The sequence below is a fragment of the Podarcis pityusensis genome (assembly GCF_964106645.2).
Source record: "Podarcis pityusensis genome assembly, chromosome: W".
Taxonomy (NCBI): Eukaryota; Metazoa; Chordata; class Lepidosauria; order Squamata; family Lacertidae; genus Podarcis; species Podarcis pityusensis.
In genome coordinates, this window is record NC_138045.1 from 23,886,174 (window position 1) to 23,909,980 (window position 23,807).

The 23,807-nt window shown below is 42.5% G+C and overlaps 1 protein-coding gene and 1 long non-coding RNA gene across 2 annotated transcripts in view; both read left to right on the top strand.

The window, feature by feature from the left end:
* The first annotated feature begins 3,945 nt into the window (after positions 1-3,945).
* LOC308467813 lies at positions 3,946-21,567 on the top strand. Its single transcript, XR_013981307.1, has 3 exons — positions 3,946-4,102; positions 19,359-19,457; positions 21,416-21,567. It is a non-coding gene; the product is annotated as an uncharacterized lncRNA (long non-coding RNA).
* A 369-nt stretch (positions 21,568-21,936) lies between these two features.
* Positions 21,937-23,807, top strand: part of LOC308467641 (far upstream element-binding protein 3-like) — a gene marked incomplete at both ends in the record, with an annotated part of 108,855 nt that continues 106,984 nt past the window's right edge. The window contains one exon of the mRNA XM_080989372.1: positions 21,937-22,129. Coding sequence (XP_080845498.1) covers positions 21,937-22,129 — 193 coding nt within the window. The remainder of the gene's footprint in view (positions 22,130-23,807) is intronic.

Genomic DNA, 23,807 nt, shown 5'->3' on the forward strand with positions numbered 1-23,807 from the left:
CTGCCCCTATTGCCCAACTTCCAGAACATGCACTCAGAGAACTGGGTCTTCCTAATAGGACGCCTGGTGCAAACTAATGACTTCCTAAAAATCACTGCAACCCCCCCTCCCCGCCCACAAGGCCTGGGTTGCTGTCCGTAAGAGAAACCTGGTGGACAAGCAGCAGCAAGAACAGGCCCATCTGCTTCATCCAACCAAGTCTCTGTTACACAAGCCGGGTCAAATCCTCCATCCATGATCAAGTCATGGATGGCAGTGGTCTTATGAATCATTGACCTGGCATTGCACAGCAGCACCTTCAGGCTATGTGGGTATCCCTTGCTGATTCTAGTATCCGTCCGGACAGGACCAGACCCGGAGGCAGGGATAGTCCTCAGACAACGACTAAACCTGCCTCCTCTGTAATGACATGGTCTGGTCTTAGCGTAACTCCTCCTCCTACCCGTGATCACTGAGATCGGTTGTCCCAGCGCATCCCCCTCTGTGGAACATACCCCAGCCATTTTGTTGGCTGGGACCCACTCCCCGGCAGCCCTGGCCATCCCCTTAAGAACAAAATAAGACCTTAAAACAATAAAAAAACCCAGAAAACAAAAAACAATACAAATGAAAAACTATAAAAATTACAAATCCATTAAAATCAAACAAATTCCCAACTAAACATCCATCCCACCCCCATCCCCGTCCCCGCATATACAAAAAATAAAAGGAAAAGGAAAAGGAACATTTTAAAACATTTTAAAAAGAACTCTGCGCCCCTCTGGATCCCCCTGGGCCGCAGCAGCAGTGACAGCAACCGTCCCTGTGAGGCCTGTCAGGCCCTGCCCTGGGCCAGGTGGTGAGTGGCAGGAAGGAGCAGGGCCTTCAGACACCCACACAGGAGAGTCCTCCTGGGCAGCAGACGCAGCAGTCCCTGTGAGTCCTTCAGGCCCTGCCCTAGGCCAGATGGTGAGTGGCAGGAAGGAGCAGGGCCCTCAGACACTCACACAGGAGAGTCCTCCTGGGCAGCAGACGCAGCAGTCCCTGTGAGTCCTTCAGGCCCTGCCCTGGGCCAGGTGGTGAGTGGCAGGAAGGAGCAGGGCCTTCAGACACCCACACAGGAGAGTCCTCCTGGGCAGCAGACGCAGCAGTCCCTGTGAGTCCTTCAGGCCCCACCCTGGGCCAGATGGTGAGTGGCAGGAAGGAGCAGGGCCCTCAGACACTCACACAGGAGAGTCCTCCTGGGCAGCAGACGCAGCAGTCCCTGTGAGTCCTTCAGGCCCCGCCCTGGGCCAGATGGTGAGTGGCAGGAAGGAGCAGGACCCTCAGAAACCCACACAGGAGAGTCCTCCTGGGCAGCAGAGCGCAGCAGTCCCTGTGAGTCCTTCAGGCCCCGCCCTGGGCCAGATGGTGAGTGGCAGGAAGGAGCAGGGCCCTCAGACACCCACACAGGAGAGTCCTCCTGGGCAGCAGAGCGCAGCAGTCCTTATGAGGCCTCAGGCCCCGCCCTGGGCCAGGTGGTGAGTGGCAGGAAGGAGCAGGGCCCTCAGACACCCACACAGGAGAGTCCTCCTGGGCAGCAGAGCGCAGCAGTCCTTATGAGGCCTCAGGCCCCGCCCTGGGCCAGATGGTGAGTGGCAGGAAGGAGCAGGGCCCTCAGACACCCACACAGGAGAGTCCTCCTGGGCAGCAGAGCGCAGCAGTCCCTGTGAGTCCTTCAGGCCCCCCCGCCCTGGGCCAGATGGTGAGTGGCAGGAAGGAGCAGGGCCCTCAGACACCCACACAGGAGAGTCCTCCTGTGAGAAGAAAAAGCGGGTCAATTCAGTTCTCAATAAAACCTCTCCACATACTTGTCTGTGTAGAGCAGTGGGTTTATTGGGCTGTTAAATTGAGTTAGCATAGGAGAAAAACTTATACCATATCAAGTAAAAAAGATCCATTTTTGATGAACCATTAAGGTCTCTCCATTTATTTGTCAGGTGTTCTGACAATTCAGTGTCCCATACTTTTGTTAGCCACTCTTCCTGGGACGAAGATGATTTGGACTTCCAATGGGCAGCCAGTGTCAATCTGGCTGCGGCAAGAAGCATAAGCACAAGAGATTTATGCATGATAAATGGGTTGGTCCCACACTCCAAGGATATGTCAGGTTTGCATTTTTTGGCATAGAAAGTATTGGTTTAAAGTTTTAAGATCTTTCCTATTTTAGTTGTTTCAAGATGGTTTTGGAGGCTTCTCTGTGTGATACAAGCCGGAAGGTTCTAGCTGACATGTGAGCTTTCTATTATGCCTAGAAACAAGCAGAAGGTTCCTGATGTTTGGGTTATTCCTTCAGAGAAGCTGAACTGGTTCAGACTGGTTGTGTTATCTCTTTTTGTCAAGGTCATTCTGTCTCTTTTTCCTTATGGTGTGGTGTTCTGTACATAGTATGCTTAAGTGCTAAGTTTTAGTCTTATTGTAAGTTTAAGCTTTTTTTAATGCAACTGGATTTTTGCTAAGAGACTATGCCAATCCTGAGTTTATAGATTTGAACTGTTATGCTCATTTACCTTCAGTAAACTTTGCTGAATGAAGCTGATTGCCTCTGGCCTACTTTTTGGGAACCCTTCAATGTGTTTGTTTTTACTCTAATTATACATGGAGTGCAATATGGAGCAAAATCATGACAGGAAAGGAGTGCCAGAGCTGGGTCTGGGGGAAGTATCTGTCAGGTGATGATGGAAATGGTATCAAAAGTTTGGATCCAGAATTGAACTATGCAACAGTTCCGCCACATGTGGAGCAATGTTCCAGTGTGTCCACAGCCCCGCCAACATAAATTGGAATAGCCTTTTGCCAACTCTGGATAGACAGAGTAGAGTCCAATGCCATCTTAATAGTGTCTTCCATGTGGCTTCCTGTATTCTTACAGAGATAGTTTTAAGTGAGGGTTAGACCATATTGCTTCCTATACTTGTTCCTCTATCCGAAGGCAAGATCACTCTCCCACACTGATCATAGCCCCTGAGAAGAGCCTGAAACTTTACTAAGTAGAATTTTGTATATATTGGAAGCCATATCTTTATTACTTAAGGTCGCATTAATACAAAGTACAGTTTGCAATCGGAATTATTGAACCCCCATTGCAAATCAAGTTTATTATCAAAAGTTGCAATTTCAGCTGAATTTGGGGGAACCACTTGAAGCATCTGTTGTGTTGAGCTATTTCAATTGTTTTTGTTTGATTGTTTGATTTACTCATTGCAAACAGCTGAAAGTCTGTAAATTTTGATAATAAACCTGATTTGCAATGGGGTTCAATAATTTTGATTGCAACTGTAGTTAATAGTTCACAGGTGGCTAACCTGTCCCACAAGGAGTGTAAGCACTAGGGGTTGAACACAGGAAACTGCGTCATACTGAGTCAGACCATTCCTTTATCTAGCTCAGTATTGTCTACTCTACACTGAATGGCAATGGCTCTTTAACCTTTCAGGTAGGACATGTCTCTCAGACATTCCTGGAGATGCCAGGATTGAACCTGGCACTTTCTGCATGCAAGGTAGATTCTACCACTTGAGCTACAAGCAGGCAAGTTAATGGTTTGTGTCAGGTAGGAGAAGCCACTGCAGTGAAAATGAAGTGTTTTGAGAAGTTAGTTGGACTTTGTGACCTCCTTTCCCCCTCTTCCCAACTCCTAAGTCAAAACGGGGTATGTCTGATAGGCGGGTGTCTGATCTAAAATAGAGAATTGCCATCATGGATGCCTGTTATTTCCTCTCTTCTACTTTCTATCATTTCTCTTTTCATGCTTACCCCACCCCTCAAACTTCCTGCATTCTCATGGTATTCCACCCTGCCCCCCCCAAACGGTTATACCCAGCAAGATGGGAGTGTGTACAGTGTAATAGCTGTTTGCCTTGAGGTGGTTATTATTATCCCCCCCCCCTTTTGTTCTCTCCCTTTCCACCTCTTCCAAAGACAAGCAAAGCGGCTATTGGGGCCGATCGTGGACCGCTGTTGGAATGGTCCTGGCTTCCACAGTGACATGGATGGCAACAGCACGATCCAAGAGATCCTTATCCCAGCGTCCAAAGTGGGCCTCGTCATTGGCAAAGGTGGAGAAACAATCAAGCAGCTACAGGTGGGTGTGATGTGGCTTCAGACAGGTGCATGGAGGAGGAGTCAGTGTTTACTAGTTACAGTGGTCCTGGCAATTGCAAGTGGGGAGAATGTTGCTGCTGCAGTCATGTTGTGCTTATGGGCTTCCCATATTGAACATCTACTTGACCACTGTGAGTACAGGAGGCGGGACTAGATGGGCCCTTGGCCTGATCCAGCAAGGCTCTTCTTATATTCTGCCTCCATGGTTGGAGGCAGCAGGCTTCTGAATACCAGTTGCTGGAAACCACAGGGCAAGAGAGTTGCTGTTGCACTTGGTTTCTTCTTTCAGGCTTCCTGCTGGGGCACCTGGTTGGCCACTGTGAGACAGTATGCTGGACTAGATGGACCCCCTTTGGCACTTATCATTTTCTAGAGTCCTCCTCCCCTGCTCTCCTTGTTTATGAGGAATGTACATATCTCATTTGGGGAGCTTTTGGATTGCTTTGCTTGTTTTGGCCAACAAAGCCTCAGAAAACTTGAACTCTTAGAACAGAAGGCAAAAGTTTCCACGCTGCACCAGACCATGAAGTGCCCCGAGTCTGGGATTGGGTGCAAGCAAACACTGCCTTTCTTGTAAAGCTTTAGAGCCCTTCCTTCATGAAGTGAGAGTCTGTTGCCAGTGGCTGGTCTGCATTTCCATGGAATTGCTCCAGAACTGCCTTTGGGTCTCTTTCTTCAGAGGGGTCATCAATATATATTTTCATAGAATCATAGAATCATAGAGTTGGAAGAGACCACAAGGGCCATCGAGTCCAACCCCCTGCCAAGCAGGAAACACCATCAGAGCACTCCTGACATATGGTTGTCAAGCCTCTGCTTAAAGACCTCCAAAGAAGGAGACTCCACCACACTCCTTGGCAGCAAATTCCACTGTCAAACAGCTCTTACTGTCAGGAAGTTCTTCCTAATGTTTAGGTGGAATCTTCTTTCTTGTAGTTTGGATCCATTGCTCCGTGTCCGCTTCTCTGGAGCAGCAGAAAACAACCTTTCTCCCTCCTCTATGTGACATCCTTTTATATATTTGAACATGGCTATCATATCACCCCTTAACCTCCTCTTCTCCAGGCTAAACATGCCCAGCTCCCTTAGCCGTTCCTCATAAGGCATCGTTTCCAGGCCTTTGACCATTTTGGTTGCCCTCCTCTGGACACGTTCCAGTTTGTCAGTGTCCTTCTTGAACTGTGGAGCCCTGAACTGGAAACAGTACTCCAGGTGAGGTCTGACCAGAGCAGAATACAGTGGCACTATTACTTCCCTTGATCTAGATGCTATACTCCTATTGATGCGGCCCAGAATTGCATTGGCTTTTTTAGCTGCCGCGTCACACTGTTGGCTCATGTCACGTTTGTGGTCAACCAAGACTCCTAGATCCTTTTCACATGTACTGCTCTCAAGCCAGGTGTCCCCCATCTTGTATTTGTGCCTCTCATTTTTTTTGCCCAAGTGCAATACTTTACATTTCTCCCTGTTAAAATTCATCTTGTTTGTTTTGGCCCAGTTCTCTAATCTGTCAAGGTCATTTTGAAGTGTGATCCTGTCCTCTGGGGTGTTAGCCACCCCTCCCAATTTGGTGTCATCTGCAAATTTGATCAGGATGCCCTTGAGTCCATCATCCAAGTCGTTGATAAAGATGTTGAATAAGACCGGGCCCAAGACAGAACCCTGTGGCACCCCACTAGTCACTCTTCTCCAGGATGAAGAGGAACCATTGATGAAGGAGCGTCTCCACCCCCATCGTTCTACCCGGACACTGAGGTCCAGCACCGAGGGCCTTCTGGCGGTTCCCTCACTGCGAGAAGCCAAGTTACAGGGAACCAGGCAGAGGGCCTTCTCGGTAGTGGCGCCTTCCCTGTGGAACACCCTCCCACCAGATGTCAAAGAGAACAACAACTACCAGGCTTTTAGAAGACATCTGAAGGCAGCCCTGTTTCGGGAAGCTTTTAATGTTTGATGTATTATAGTATTTTAATATTCTTTTGGAAGCCGCCCAGAGTGGCCGGGGAAGCCCAGCCAGATGGGCGGGGTATAAATAATAAATTATTATTATTATTATTATTATTATTATTATTATTATTATGAGCACCCTTTGGGTTCGGTCAGTCAGCCAGTTACAAATCCACTGAGTGGTAGCATAGTCAAAACCGCATTTTACCAGCTTCTTTACAAGAATATCATGGGGCACCTTGTCAAATGCCTTGCTGAAATCAAGGTAGGCTACATCCACTGCGTTCCCTTCATCTACCAGGCTTGTAATTCTGTCAAAAAACGAGATCAGGTTAGTCTGACATGACTTATTTTTCAGAAATCCATGCTGACTATTGGTGATCACAGCATTCCTTTCTAGGTGCTCACAGACTGTTTGCTTAATGATCTGCTCCAGAATCTTCCCTGGTATTGATGTCAGACTGACTGGGCGGTAATTATTTGGGTCCTCTCTTTTCCCCTTTTTGAAAATAGGGACAACATTTGCCCTCCTCCAGTCTGCCGGGACTTCGCCTGTTCTCCAGGAATTCTCAAAGATGACTGCCAGTGGTTCTGAGATCACATCTGCCAGTTCTTTTAATACTCTTGGATGCAGTTCATCTGGCCCTGGAGACTTGAATACATCTAAACTAGCCAAGTATTCTTGTACTATCTCCTTAGTTATTCTGGGCTGTGTTTCCTTTGCTGAATCATTTGTTTCAAATTCTTCAGGTCGGGCATTGTTTTCTTTATCGGAGAAGACTGAGGCAAAGAAGGCATTGAGGAGTTCAGCCCTTTCTGTGTCCCCTGTTTGCATTTCACCATCTTCTCCTCTGAGTGACCCCACTGTTTCTTTGTTCTTCCTTTTGCTACGAACATACCCATAAAAACCATTTTTTGTTGCTTTTACCCTCTCTAGCAAGCCTGAGTTCATTCTGTGCTTTAGCTTTTCTGACTTTGTGTCTACACTTGCTGGCTATTTGTTTGAATTCCTCTTTGGTGGTTTCCCCCCTTTTCCATTTTTTGTACACATCCTTTTTTAATCTTAACTCAGTTAAAAGTTCTTTAGATAGCCACCCTGGCTTCTTTAGGCACCTTCCATGTTTCCGTCTCATTGGTATTGCCTGACGTTGTGCTTTTACTATCTCCCTCTTAACAAACTCCCAGCCATCATGAACTCCCTTTCCTTTTAGTATTACTGTCCATGGGATCTCACCCAGCACTTCCCTAAGTTTTATGAAGTCGGCTTTCTTAAAGTCAAGAAATTGAGTCCTAGTATGCTTGGCTGCTCCTTTTCGCTGTATAGTAAACTTCAGAAGAGCATGATCACTCGCGCCTAATGATCCTTCCACTTCTACCCCACTAACCAGGTCATCAACATTGGTTAGGACCAGATCTAAAATGGCTGTTCCTGTTGTTGCTTCTCCCACTTTCTGGACAATGAAGTTGTCTGCAAGGCCAGTGAGGAATCTGTTTGACCTTATGCTCTTGGCTGAGTTTGACATCCAACAAATATCCGGGTAATTGAAGTCCCCCATTACTACGATCTCCCTTCCTTTTGCATGCTTGGCCATCTGTTCCAGGAAGGCATCATCTATGTCCTCCGTTTGGCTTGGGGATCTATAGTAAACTCCCACAATGAGGTCACTGTTATTCTTCTCTCCCTTAATTTTGACCCAAATGCTCTCACTTTGGCTTTGAGGTTCTAAATCTTGGATCTCTTCACAGGTATACACATCCCTGACATATAACGCCACTCCTCCTCCTTTCTTGTCTGGTCTGTTTCTCTGAAATAGATTGTATCCCTCCATTATTACATTCCATTCGTGGGACTTATCCCACCAGGTTTCAGTGATGCCTATTATGTCATATTTAGTTTGCTGTACCAAGAGCTCAAGCTCATCTTGTTTATTTCCCATGCTTTGCGCATTAGTGTACAGACATTGAAGTCCATTAATCATTCCCCCGTGTCTCTTATTTAAGGATTTTTTCCTCCCACCACTAGGTCTGCGTGCTGTTTGCTCCATTTGGTCTATGACATTTGGATGATCATCTTCATCAATTGATAGACTCCTACCTTCAGGAGCACTGTCTCCCTCCCCCACATTAGTCAGTTTAAAGCCCTCCTGATGAGGTTTCTGAGATTTTTGGCAAAAAACATTTCTCCCAACCGTTGTGAGGTGCAGCCCATCGCTTGCCAGAAGTCCATCTTCAAGAAACTGCAGTCCGTGATCTAAGAATCCAAACCGTTCCTGTTTACACCATTTGCGAAGCCAGCTGTTCGCTTCCACTATTTTTCCCTCTCTCCCTGGGCCACGTCGTTCAACTGGGAGGACAGATGAGATGACAATTTGTGCATTTAATTGCTTCAGTTTCCTGCCCAGAGCCTCGTAGTCTCTTTTGATCTTCTGGAGGCTATTGCTTGCAGTGTCATTGGTTCCCACATGAACCAAGAGGAAGGGGTATTTGTCAGTGGGTTTTATGATTCCTTGCAGTCGTTCAGTTACATCTTGGATCTTTTATTAAACACAATATTTTTTTCTTTACAAAAGTAACTCAAAGCCACATAAGTAAGCAAACCCTTTAAAGACAGCATAAAACAAAACAAAAATCTAAGACAATCCTATTTTTAAAAGGGCAGGATTAAAACATTCTACCTAGTCCACAGATAATTTAGAAGTCAAGTCCTGACAGAAGAAGAAATGTTTTTGCCTGGCACCTAAAGGTATATAATGATGGTGCTAGGCAAATCTCCTTGGGGAGATCATTTCTACAAGCAGGGAGCCACCACTGAAAAGGCACCATTCTCATACTACCACTCTCTAGACCTCCTGTGAAGGGGGCACATGAAGAAAAGCCTCAGATGACGATTCTGGGTCAGTTCATATGGGGAGAGGTGATCCTTGAAGTATTAAAGTCCTGAGCCAGATAATGTATTAATTTAAAAAGCACTGAACAACTTAGGTTTATGGAACTTGAGTGGTCGCCTGAACCCTTCTATCCTAGCTTGATCACCGAGATCATCTGTATGAGCATCATTGGTCATTCCCCAAGTTTATGAGGCTCATTTGATGAGAAATCGAGCCTTGAGTGTAATTGGCTCAGTCTTATGGAATGCTTTCCCAACCCAACAGAGATTGGCACCTTCTGTACCAACTTTTAACTGCCTGCTGCAAACCTTTCTATTTTGCCAAGCCTTATGCAGTCAATTAAGAATGCATCCTTCTGCATTGGTTACTTGATGTCTTTTTAATTTTCTAATATAGTTTTTATTCCATAACATTATGTTTTATTTCTCTAAACTGCATATATAATGACAGCAGTGTCTATAAATATTTTTTTATAAATAAAGCTTTATAGGTTAGTGACAGCACTTTGAATTGGATATGCTTGTGGGTGGCAAAGCTCCCCCCCCCCCAGCAACCTTCCCTGGAGCCCATAGGTGCCTGCCTCACCAAAGTGATTATCATAGCCAATAGAGGTGTGCACTTGATTGCAGGATGTGTTTGTGTTGGCAAAGTTGTCCCTGCCCCACCCACCAATTTTATCTAATTCCTGCATTATAGGGTGTTGAACTGGATGACTGTTGGGGGTCCCTTCTAATTCTATGAATACTTGTTTGAGTGTATTCTGTCCACCTGATAAATTCGGGAGCTGAAGACTCTTCTGGGATGAATTAGAAGTGGCCCTAATATATTGCAAGACAATGTATCCTAAGGCAGTCCTAATTGTGTGTGGTGACTTTAATGCATGGGTAGGCTTGAGCCCAAATGACAAGGAAAACAATCATTGCCTGGATGGCAATGAAGCTTTTTTACCTGAGCACTACTCCATGGATAAAATGATCAACAAAGAAGGTAAAAAGCTAGTTGAACTAATGTCCTGCTTGCAGCTGACATGCTTGCATGGTAGTCCATGGGACAAATAAAATGGTTACTTTACTTTCCTCAATAGCAGAACAAGAAGCGTTATTGACTACATTTTCTGTCTTTCAAAGGTATTGCCGTTAGGGCTCAGTTATATTTTAGATTGACCAGAAACTGATCACCTACCTATCTTCCTGTCCATTTCCCTTTCAGTCCCTCAGTTGCCCATTCCATCAAATTATTTGGCAGAGGGAACAGTATCTATGGGCAAACATTTAAAGTGGTCTACCTCAGTTGAACATTCAGTTCAGGCCCATTTGAACAGCTCCCATTGCTAGCATGTTCACCAGAACACGGTTAATGGACATTTAGATCCCGTTGAAGGCATCATGTCTATTTTTTGTAGATTTAAGACCACTTTTATCTAAACCAGGTCACTCATCTAGTAAGGCTTTTGGCAAACCTGGGTGGGTACACTAATGAGTGCAGGCAAGCAAAAAGGAATTTGGCTCAACTAACTAGGAGGACAGACAACAGCTACCGTATTTTTTGCTCCATAGGGTGCACCGGACCATAGGGCGCACCTAGTTTTTAGGGGGGGGGGATAAAGAAAAAAAAATTATTTCCCCCCCCCCAAGCCCCAAAGAGGCTGCAAGCTGCTATCTGCAAGCCTTCAGAGTCTGGCGGGAACTCCCGCCGGGCTTCGAAGGCTTGCAGATAGCTGCCTGAAGCCTGCATTCGCTCCATAGGACGCACACACATTTCCCCTTCATTTTTTTTATATAATATTTTTATTCATTTTCAAATACAAGTTTATATAACCAATATCAAAATTTTATCACATAACCTTTTTTTTTTTTACTTCCCCCAGCTTCTCTGCCAATCTTCCGTTTTGTTTATTTATTCACACATTTTCTAATTTTAATATTGCCTTTAAAATATAACCTCCCCAATCTTATTCCCTTTTTTACAATATTCCTCATATTTTCACAGAACATCTTGAAAACCTACAAGCGTTGTCTGTTCATCACATATACTTTTCAGATAATCTGTAAATTTTCCCCAGTCCTCGGTGAACTTCTGGTCTCGCAAATATCGAATCTTCCCCGTTAGTTTATCCAGTTCTGCAAAGTCCGTCAATTTCAATCTCCATTCTTCGACCGTCGGTAATTCTTCCTGTTTCCATTTTTGGGCCATGAGTATTCTCGCCACTGTTACTGCGTATTGGGAAAGTTTACAGTCTTTTTTACATATTTCATTTCCTACAATTCCTAAAAGAAAGGCCTCCGGTTTCTTAACAAATGTATATTTCAACATCTTTTTCAATTCATTATAAATCATTTCCCAGAAGCCTTTCACCTTTTTACATTCCCACCACATACGGTAAAATGTCCCTTCTTTTTCTTTACACTTCCAACACTTATTACACGTTTTGTACATTTTTGCAAGTTTTACTGGTGTGATATACCATCTATATACCATTTTCATAACATTTTCCTTTAACGCAGTACATGCCGTAAATCTTAATCTTTCATTCCATAATTTTGTCCAGTCATCAAATTGTATATTATATCCAAAATCTCTGGCCCAATGTACCATCACTGATTTAACTTCTTTGTCTTTTGTATACCATTCCAGCAGCATTTTATACATTTTTGATAAAATTTTATAATCATTACTTAGTATTTCTGTTTGGAATTTTGAATCTTTTCCCACATACCTACACTCTTTAATATCCCTTTTAAACATTTCATTAACCTGATAATAATGCAACCAATCATATACATACTCTTTTACCTCTTCATATGGTTTTATTTTCCATTTCCCTTCTTCTTTAATTATCAACTCTCCATATGTTATCCATCTCCCCCTCATATTGATCTTTTTAACACTCATTGCCTCTAATGGAGATAGCCAGTGAGGAAGTTTTGGTTCTAATAGGTTTTTATACCTATCCCATATTTATAAGAGATCTACGGAAAATGTGGTTTTTAAAACCTTTATGTATTTTCTTCTTTTCACACCATAAATATGCGTGCCAACCAAATCTGTTGTCGAAACCTTCCAAATCTAACAACTCTCCATTTTCTAATTTTATCCACTCTTTTACCCAACAGAGGCATGATGCTTCATAATATAGTTTCAGATCTGGCAGAGCGAAGCCCCCTCTTTCTTTCGCATCCGTTAATAACTTAAATTGAATTCTTGGCTTCTTACCCTGCCAGATATACCTTGAGATTACTCTTTGCCATTCTTTAAATATTGATGCCCCCTTGATTATAGGAATTGTCTGAAACAAAAATAACATCTTTGGCAGCACACTCATCTTTATCGTTGAAATTCTCCCCCAAAATGATAACTTCATCCTTCCCCACACCTCCAGATCTCTTTTTATTCCATTCCACACTGGTATATAATTATTCTGAAACAGATCAATACTCTTGGGGGTTAACCATATTCCCAAATATTTGATTTTCTTTACCACTTCTATCTCTATTTGTTGTTGCATTGTTTCTATCATCTTTTGATTCATATTTTTTGTGATTATTTTAGTCTTTTTCTTATTCAGTATAAACCCTGCCACTTGACCGAACTGCTCTATCTCTTCTAATATTTTTTTTACACTTTTCAGTGGTTCTTCCACTCTTAGTATCAGATCATCGGCAAAAGCTTTAACCTTATATTCATTTTGACCTACTGTCACCCCTTTTATTTCTCCATTTTTCCTTATTGATTTCAGAAAGACCTGCAGTACCAAGATGAATAACAATGGGGAAAGAGGACATCCCTGCCTTGTGCCCTTGGTTATTCTTATATCTTCTGTAGTAATATTATTTACTATCAACTTTGCTCTCTGTTCTGTATATATAGCCTTTATTCCGTTAAAAAATTCTTTTCCCACATCCATCAGTTCCAAATTTTTTAACATAAATTGCCATGATATATTATCGAAGGCCTTTTCTGCGTCCACAAATATTAACATAGCTTGTTTCTCATTCCTGGCAGTCAAATATTCTAAAATATCAATTATATTTCTTATATTGTCTTTCATCTGCCTGCCCGGAAGAAAACCCGCTTGATCTTTGTGTATAATTTCTTGTAATACCTTTTTCATCCTCATTGCCAATATACTTGCAAAGATTTTATAGTCTGTATTCAACAATGAAATAGGCCTATAATTTTTAACTTGTGTTAAATCGGAATCTTGTTTTGGAATAAATGTGATAAAGGCTTCTTTCCAGGTTTCCGGGATTTCTCTTTCTTTCATAATGTTATTCATAACTTCTTTCATTGGTACAAGTAGGATGTGTTTCATTTCTTTATAGTAACTTGCCGTAAATCCATCTGGTCCTGGAGCTTTCCCTTTTTTCAATTCTTTTATTGCCTCTTTTATCTCTTCAATTTCTATTGGGGCGTTCAGTCTGTCTTTTTTTTCTGTCGGGATCTTCTGCACCTCTTTTTCTTTTAAAAATCTTTCTATTTTCCTCATATTATTCTTTTCTCTACTTTTGTATAGATGTCTGTAAAAGTCCAAGAATCCCTTTCTAATCCCTTTCGGATCATCTATTTCTGTACCTTCAATGATGATTTTATTATCAGTATTCTGTTCCTTCCTTTTCTTAATCTGCCACGCCAGCCATTTTCCTGATTTATTAGCGAATTCAAAGTTCCTTTGTCTCATTTTTTTAATATTCCATTCCACTTCTTTATTTATTATCATTGCAAATTGTGTTTGCAAAGCCTTTATACTCTGTCTTATTTTCAAATTGTTAGGTTTTTTTTATTAATTTTTGTTCATTGTCCATTATTTGCTTTAAAATTTCCTTTTTTCCTTTCTCTCTGCTTTTATTTTTCAATGAATTCTGCTGGATAAAAAATCCTCTCATCACAGCTTTGCTGGCATCCCATACTGTCTTCATTTTCGTGCCCTTGTTACAATTATTTACAAAATAGTCTGTCAAATACTTTTGTGCCCTGTTAATGATTTTTTGATCATCTAGAAGGTAATCATTAATTCTCCATCTGAAGGTTCTTTCCTCATATCCTTTTATTTCAAATTTTATTGCACTGTGATCCGAAATTACTCTTGGTTGAATTTCAATATCCAATATTCTCGGAGTTAATTCATTGGATACCCATACTTGATCTATTCTTGACATTGATTGATTTGGCTCAGAGTGAAATGTGAACTCCTTTCCCAACGGGTGTCTAAGTCTCCAAATGTCTATTAAATTACAATTCTTTGTCATCGAAAAAAAAAGTCTTAGGTAATTTTCCATCCTTACTCATCCCTGTTGCTCTCAGTCTGTCCATTTCCATTGACACCACTCCATTCATATCTCCCATTATTATAATCTTTTGGTCCATATAGTCAAACAATTTTTCTTCTAAATTTTTATAAAAATCAGTCTTATTACCATTAGGTGCATAGATCCCAACAATTACTAATTTTTCTCCTTGCCATTTGATCTGCACTGCAATAACTCTTCCCCCTTCATCTTTGAAAATTTGCTGAGTTTCAGTTTTGTTTCTTATATACAATACCACTCCTCTCTTTTTTTCTTTGTCAGAAGATATAAATTCATTTCCTAATCTTTTATTAATCAAAACTTTTCTATGTCTTCTTGCCACATGAGTTTCTTGTAAACATATAATGTCTAAGTTTTTCTTTTTCAAATATTGTTCAATTTTATTCCGTTTTTTTATTGTTAATCCCATTAATATTCCAAGTCCATAATTTCAACGCCATTTTAACCTCTTATTAAAATTTTTAATTTTTATTACAAATTTTATAATCTTTCTTCCTCTTCTTCTTCTTCTTCTTCTTCTTCCTTTTTTTTCTGTCTTCTTCTTCCTCCTCCAATTCCGAACCTCCTGTTCCTGCTTCTGCACCCCTTACTTCTTCTTCATCTGTTCGTAACTCCTTGTATCTTCTCAGAAATTTGTTTGTTTCCTCTGGGCTCGTATAGCTGTGTTTCTTGCTTTTATAGAAAAAGGAGATTCCTTCCGGAAATTCCCATCTAAATTCTATCTTGTTTCTCTTGAGAATTTGCACCATTGGTTTATATGGGTCTCGCCGTTTCAACAACCTGATTGGGATGTCTTTAAAGATAATTATGTAATTCCCTTCAATATTCAATCTCTTCTCTCTATTATTTTGTAATATCATATTTCTCATTTCTCTATCCCTAAATGTAATCAAACAATCACCTGGAAATTTCCTTGCCTTAGTTGTTCTTACCTTCATTCGGAATGCGTTTTGCACTGTTTTTGCCACCTCTTCTGTCTGCAGCTCCAACCATTGTGCTATCCCTTCTATCAGTTTCTCTTTAATATTTTCACCTTGCGTCTCCGGCACAGATCTTAACCTTAGGTTAACTTCTCGTTGCCTGAGTTCATTCATGGCAATCACATCCCACACCACCACCTGTGATTTATTAATTTCCGACATCCCTGTTTTAATTTTTTCCTCCTCTTTTTTCACTTCTTTCAATTCCAACTTTGTCCTTTTCACCCCCTCTTCTAAAGTTTGTGTTCTCTTAGTTACGTCCTTTAATTGCCCTTTCAATTCATTTACTGCTACATCAACTTTTTTATCCATCTGTCCAATCCTTTTATCCACTTGTTCTAAGTTAGTCTCTATATTCTTTTCACTTTGCTTTATATCATTTTTAATTTCTGCAAACATTTTCAATATCTCTCCTTTAAAATCTGGTTCCTGTTTAGAGCCTCTCCTTTCCATCGGTGTTCCTCTCTCACTCACTTTCTTCTGTACATGAGTCATTTTGATTACATTCCCTTCAAGGCCCTTCCGATTCCTTCCCAAAAATCAAACAATACAATATCAAACAATAGAAAGAGTACCCAAATACAAAGAGAGAGAAGGGGCCCAACACCACCAGAGTCAGTGGGAGCAATCTTCTTACCACTTTCATGGCTACTGACTTCCAATTCCCAACAATATTCCCAATTTTAAATTATATATTCAATTTACAACCCAAAGGACCCCAAAACAAATCATCTTGCCTCTTGAATGGCTAACAGTTTCCAATTTTCGACAGTATTTCAGGCAAAATCTTAAATTCTTATCGTTGAAGAAAAATAAAAACTTATCTTCTTGCCACCAATTAGGCTAATCCACCAAGTCAGCAAACCACAAAAATCAAATTATGTCCTTATGAATTTTTAAATCCAAATGTTGAGAGTATTGAAAACGTTGAAAAAGATAAACATATGCAGAAAAAGAATGGCCAAATAATATGGTAATTAAAAAATAAAAATAAAAGGTTTGCGGATAGCCGCCTGAAGCCCGGGGAGCGCAGCGGGAGTTGGCGCTGCGCTCCCCGGGCTGCAGGCTGCTTCCCGCAAGCCTTTGGGAACTCCCGCCGGGCTCCGAAGGCTTGCGGATAGCTGCCTGAAAGCCGAAAGCCTGCATTCGCTCCATAGGACGCACACACATTTCCCCTTCAATTTTGGAGGGGAAAAAGTGTGTCCTATATAGCGAAAAATACGGTAATTTGGAAACTTTGGCTTTTTATCATTCAAATTATAAGGGACTACTAAGGGGGGAGGAGGTCATTCATGATTATTCAGTGGAAAGAGTTGGGAATGGCCCCCTTGGATAGAAATGATAGACATTTCTGAAATTTGATCTCAGACACAGGTTTTAATCCTATGTTAGATGCTTGCATCTCTGCTAATACCTGGTGTATTTACTTCAGCAATATCTTTGAAAGTGATTGTGACAGCTGTCCTAATGGACCAACTACTACTCAGGACTGGTTAATGTTACCAGAATGGCCCCCAGTCTCAGAACAAGTAGTAAGCGATCTTATAGGTGCTTTAGTGAATGATAAAGCTCCTGGAGAGGACATGATCCCATCAGAGGTTTTGAAGAACAACTCTGATTGGTGGTCTCTTCTCCTAGCAAAATGATTTTTGTATATAAACTGTACTAGCACTTTCCCTGAGGGCTGGAAGCAGAGTGTAATCATTCCAATCAACAAGAAAGGTGATAAACATAGCCCCCAGAACTATCGGCCTATTAGCTTATTGGATATCAGCTCTAAGATATATAGCCACTACCTTCTTCACAAACTGACAAGTTGGGTGGAAGAAAACAATATATTGCATCAGGAACAAGCTGGGTTTAGGAAGGGCCACAGTACAATCAATTTTTTGTATTACATCATCTAATCTAAAAATACACTCGTTTTCCTTCCAAACGGCTTTTTGCTACGTTTATTGACGTATCAGCATTTGATACAATTAATAGGAATCTTCTGTGGGGTAAACTTGCAAGGACTAACATCTACAAAAGTTTGTTACAGTCAAACCTCAGTTGTTGAATGTAATCCATTCCGGCAGACCATTTGACTTGGAAACTTTTGACAACTGATCGGTTTCAAGAGCTTCTTGCGCTCAGGTGGAAGCCACGTTGGACATTCGAGTTCCAAGAAATGTTAGAAAACTGGAGCATTTACTTCTGGATTTTTGGCTTTCAGGAACCGAAATGTTTAAAAATGGAGCCATTCAAGAACCAAGGTTTGACTGTACTCCTAATACCAGAGTTACATACTAATACAACCATAAGGCTAAGGATCAGTACAGATGGAAGGTTGACGAAGGAAATCAGTACTAATAAAGGAGTCAGAAAAGGTTGTTTGCTAGCACCACTCTTATTTAACCTCTATATTAATAATATTGTAACAAAGTTAAACCACCCTGATCAATTTCCTCCTTCAATTGGGGATCATAAAACAGCAATTCTGATATATGTAGATAATATTGTATTACTATCTTTGAATAGAATAGGGATGAGGAGAAGCCTGAAAAAACTAAACAAGTTTTGCCCATCAGAGAAACTCAGAATAAATTACACAAAATCAAAGGTGACTATCTTTGGCAAACGCACCCCTAAGTTTAATTGAAATCTAGGTGGCAACAAAGTAGATCAGGTTCCCTCCTTTGATGAGAAAAATTCATGAAAACCTCAGCTACAAAACATAATAGCAACAGTACAGAAGTCAGCCTATGCTATACTGACTTTTTTTTATTCTAAAGGTGGCAGGCTGGTAATTCCAGCCCTAAAAGTCTATTTAGGGAAACTAGTAGCTCAAATGCAGTATGGTATTGAAATTTGGGGGATAAATCACAGCAACCTGAAAGACCTTGAAGTGTGCCAGAATGTGTGCTGGCAGTACCTCCAGGTACCCTGGCTGCTTTCCTCAGGACAGAGACAGGCGTGGTGTCTGTAAAAGCTAGGGCGGAGATGGCTGCTCTTTCGTAGTATAAAAAGGTCCCGGATATGTCAGAGGACCGTTTGCCTAGACACTGCCTGGAAGACCAATGGCAGAAGGGTGGTTGGGCCAAGCTAGCACAAGATTTGCTAGTCTCAAAAAACCTGACAAGACATTTTTGTATTCCCATGAGTTAAAAGACTGCTCAGGAATTGGATCTATAAGCAGGCTAATGAGCAAGATTTATCTTTAATCTATATCTCAAAATTCTCCCATTGGTACCATTTGCTGAAATCTAACCGCACCAGAGCCCAATATTTGCAGACACTTAACTTTGCCTCCCTGATAACTGCTTTTACAGCTCTCCGCTTTCAAACAATGCCCACATCAGTCTTAGATGGAAGATATAGGAAAGCTCCAAGACATTTAAGATTCTGTATTTGTGGGGTAGGTGAAGTAGAAGACCTTCCCCATTACATACCCCATTGTCAGCTCTATCAAAATCCCAGAAAGAGATTTTTGGAACAGATGTTGGCACTGCTACAGGGACAGACCCCTGAAGTGAAAATATGTTGGCTGTTATCTGACTGTGACCCACTTGTTACATATAAAACAGCCTTATTTGCAAAAGCCACTAAAAGTATTTGTGCTAGTCCCATAAAAGGCAATCCGGTAGATTGTGCAGGGGATTGATTAATTTGATTTATTGTAAATGGTTGTTTATTTCTGGATCTTTCTTAATAGGTTTTATTGGATTTGCAGGTTTTGTAACGGCTTTTAGTCAAAAATAATACGTGATTGATACACAATTATATGAATGCACCATGAGCACAAGCATTTAAATGCAAAGTGAAAGTGGGAGAGGGTGGTAGAGCAAAAAATCCTTGCCTGCTTCTTCCTCTCTCCCCACCCCACCCCCCTTTTCGTTTTACTGTCACTTGCCTTCTGCTTATGGAGTTATCAAGAAAAGCTGGCCAAGCCATGTCACTTACGGTAACTACATGAAAGTCCAAAGCTCCAGGGGAGTTCCCATTGCTTATCCCTGCTTTTTTCCACCCCCACTCCCCACCATTTTCATAGCCTTTCTGTCTGTTTTGGCATTTCCATTTATTTTTTGTGGCATTTTCTCTTTTCTCTCCCCATTGCACTGCCATTGGCACTTTTGCAGCAACGAACAGGCGTGAAAATGATTATGATCCAAGACGGTCCTTTGCCAACTGGAGTAGATAAACCTCTCCGGATTACTGGAGACGTTTTTAAAGTACAGGTATGTATCGAAGAGGATTTGCCATTATGCTGATAGAACATTAGGAGGATTTGCAATAATGGCACAGTTGGACTGCTGTCGGTCTGTCTCTCTCTCACATGTACACAATGATGGTGGCAGGGTGGAGGACCTCAAGCATATGGGCCAAGCAGTCCTTTTTCCCATTTGCATCTGCCACACACCATCTTTACATTGGTAACCCACTCAAATAGAGTTTGGTCAAGGAAAGGAAAGGAAAGGAAACCAGTGCAAATCCTTGCGCTGCTGGTGAGGAGGGGTGTTGTCAGGCTGCCAGAAAAGCCCTGCCAGCCGTTATCTGAAGCTGTAAATTAGAAGCGGGCAAGTTAATTGGCAGCAATTAAATTTTATTGCTCAACACTCAGCGTGTTGCAGTAGTAGAGCGTGTTGCAGTAGTCCAAGCGGGAGATAAGCAGAGCATGCACCACTCTGGTGAGACAGTCTGTGGGCAGGTAAGGTCTCAGCCTGTGTGCCAGATGGAGCTGGTAGACAGCTGCCCTGGACACAGAATTCACCTGTGCCTCCATGGACAGCTGTGAATCCAAAATGACTCCCAGGCTGCACACCTGCTCCTTCAAGGGCACAGTTGCCCCATTCAGGACCAAGGAGTCCCCCACACCCACCCGCTCCCTGTCCCCCAAGAACAGTACTTCTGTCTTGTCAGGATTCAACCTCAATCTGTTAGCCGCCATCCATCCTCCAACTGCCTCCAGACACTCACACAGGACCTTCACTGCCCTCACCGGTTCTAATTTAAAAGAGAGGTAGAGCTGGGTATCATCCGCATACTGATGAACACCCAGCCCAAACCCTCTCATGATCTCTCCCAGCAACTTCATATAGATATTAAAAAGCATGGGGGAGAGGACGGAACCCTGAGGCACCCCACAAGTGAGAGCCCAGGGGTCTGAACACTCACCCCCGCACAACCGCATTCTAGAAACGGCCCAGGAAGAAGGAGCAGAACCATTGTATAAGAGTGCCCCCAGCTCCCAGCCCCTCTAGACGGTCCAGAAGGATGTTATGGTCGATGGTGTCAAAGGCCGCTGAGAGATCCAGCAGAACTAGGAAGCAGCTTTCACCTTTGTCCCTAGCCCGCCGGAGACCATCAACCAACACGACCAAGGCAGTTTCAGTCCCATGATGAGGCCTGAATCCCGACTGGAAGGGATCCAAATGGTCCGCATCCTCCAGGCGTGCTTGGAGTTGTTCAGCAACCACCCGCTCAATCACCTTGCCCAAGAACGGAAGATTTGAGACTGGGCGATAGTTGGCCATATTGGCCAGGTCTAAAGATGTTTTTTTAAGAAGCGGTTTAATGACCGCCTCTTTCAGCGGGTCTGGGAAGTCTCCCTCACAGAGGGAAGCATTCAGCACCCCGCAGAGCCCATCACCCAGCCCTTCCTGGCTTGCCTTTATTAGCCAGGATGGGCAAGGATCAAGGAGACAGGTGGTTGGCTCTTCATGAAATTGCAATACAGTCGAAAGAGACCCAGTGTGGTGTGCTGGATAAAAGTGTTGGGCAAGGAGTTACCAGTTGCTGGCAACAGCAGGAGAGGAGAGTGCTCTTATGCTTGGGTTCTCCTTGCAGGCATCCACATGCATCTGGTTGGCTACTGTGAGAACAGGTTGCTGGACTAGATGGGCCATTGGCCTAATCCAGCACAGCTCTTCATATATTCTTAGGTGAGGGGAGCCCCAGGTTCAAAACACTCCCCACCCCAGCCATGAAGCTTGTTGGAGAACCTTGGGCCTGCCTAACTCCAGCAGCTATGTTCTACTTCTGCTGTCAGAGGCAGTATGCTTCTAATACCTGTTGCTGGAGACCGCAGGAGGGGCAAGTAGTATTATGCTCCCTGAAGAGGCAAGGATAATTTTTTTGTGTGGGGATCTAACAAAACTAGTCATCAACCTGTTTTCCTCCTTCTGCATTTGAACAGCAAGCAAGAGAGATGGTACTGGAGATCATTCGAGAGAAAGACCAGGCAGACTTCAGGGGCATACGCAACGAATTCACTTCCAGAATGGGCGGAGGCAGCATAGAGGTGTGGATTTATCTTATATGTTATAGACCCAAAGGGACATCTAGTCCAATTCCCTGCAATACAGGAATCTTCTCCCTAGGGAAAAAAGTGAAGTTGAGAGATGGTTTTATATTATTTTATTTATTGATTTATACATGCATACATGCATATTGTGCATATTTGCACAGCTTTAGGAGGCTGAAGTAATTACTCATTTATTTAAAATGATGCTTTCCTCGGCAACCAGCCTGGAGCCGCTGACAGTACCCTGACAGATTGTACCAATTCCTCTTTAATTGCCAGTTAAGTCATAAATCATGACAAACAGGGCAGGAGCTGCCAGGGTGCAGCCTGCCAAGACTGATAACTGAAAGTAGCAATTTCAATGCCTTTTACAACAAAATTTAACGCTGAGAGGACACGTAGAACAATTAACAATGGCCGTCAACTCTCAACATGCAGAAATGGCCAGGATGGTGGGAGAAACCCAGAGACGGTCAATGAGACACACACATACCCCGATTCCCCCATTGAAGTTCAATGGACAGACCTCTGAGTTGCTTGGGTTGAAAGCGAACATGGAAATGTTTTTGAAGGTGAGGCAAGATGACTTTTTGTCAGACCAGGAGCGTGTGTTTTTAGTTATTAGTCTTCTGGAAGGAGCCGCCAGATGCTGGGTGATTACCTTACTAATTAATCAATACCCTTTTTGTTGAGGTTGAACAGTTTTATGGCTCATCTCTATTCCATGTCCCAGGACCCGCAGCAGAAACCTGCAAATACATGAAAGCTAATTAAGCTGAAGCAGGGGTCTAACTCAGTAATGGAGTACAGTACATAGTTCAGTTTGCTGTCGAAGGAGCTAGCGTGGGATCATGATTCCTTGATAGCTATTTACCGTGCAGGGCTGAGTGAAAGCCTGCTAATAGATAATTTATTATGGTCAAAGACCAGCTCACACAACACAATAAAAACAGCGTTCATAAAGATAAAATATACAATTAGAGCAGATTGCAGCAATAGCTCATGAGTTAAAATTGAGATATATACGTACATACACCTGTACAAGTGAGATTTGGGCTACCATAAAAATTGACCCTGAGGTGCCCTAAAGGGCGACTTCAGCTTTTTCCTAGTAAGCTATTTCATTCTAGAGGATGATCTGTGCCTACAAATCTGGGCGCAGAATCTGACTACCAGCCAGGTCATCTTGTGATCTTTGCCTACCTAAGTGGAGAGAATTAAGTTTAGACTTGTCTGAAAGATTGGCAAGCCTCTTCAGCAAAGGATCAATGGTGTCTCTCTACGAATCTCAGCATAAAAAGGACATCTAAAAATATATATGTTTGGGGCTTCCTTATTTCCCCTAATGGGCAGGCGCAAAGTCTCTGTGAGTACGAGACACTTCTATAGGAGCCTTCCAGAACTGATGAGGGCAAGGCCGAGCTTCTAGGAAGAGTGAAAGCCCTTCTTGCATTTCTGGATGCAAGGAAAAATAGATATGTTGCTGGAGTGGCTACATATCTCCCGTTTTCTATGATTTTATAATTGGGGACCCTTATACAGCCCTGTTGTCTCTCTGTGTCCATGATTCTTTGCCTAACCACGGATCTAGCTTGGCCCAGGCCCATAGTTATGAGGGTTTGGGGAGCAGGGCCCAGTTTCTGAAGAGTGTTTAAGACTGCTGTCTGCCAGCCAGACTGGCTCTGAGGAGTTTGGATTGCACTCTTTCAAGGGGAATGAACGAGGAGGGAGGTGGGCCCAGAAGGGATCCGTAAAGGAGCTGTGCCAATGTTTTGGCTTTATATAATTTTAGTGCCGTGGGGACATAAAAAACCCCCTTGAGTTCTAAAAAATTTAAGGATAGCATTTGAAGATCTTTCTCCGGCACACTCATTTGAGTTAATATGAATTTTGTTGGATCCTGATGCCTGGACCACCATTCCTAAATATTTATAGTTCGAGATTTGTTCTAAATTTTGGCCTTGACGTTTCCAGTTTCTGAGCTTTGGTTTTTTCCCAAAAGCAATAATTTTGGTCTTCTGATAATTTATTTTGAGGCATTCCATCTCACAATAGGCAGCTAATTTTCTTAGTGCTCTCCTAAGCCCTAAGGGGGTTCTGGATAGTATTACCGCATCGTCTGAATAAAGCAGAGCCGTGATATGCCGGTTTGCTAACTTCGGAGGGTGGAAGTCAAGGTTATGGAGAGTGGTTACTAAGTTATTTAAATAAAAATTAAATAATAAAGGGGCCAAAAGGCATCCTTGCCTAACACCCTTAAATGTTTTGATGGGATCTGTTAAAT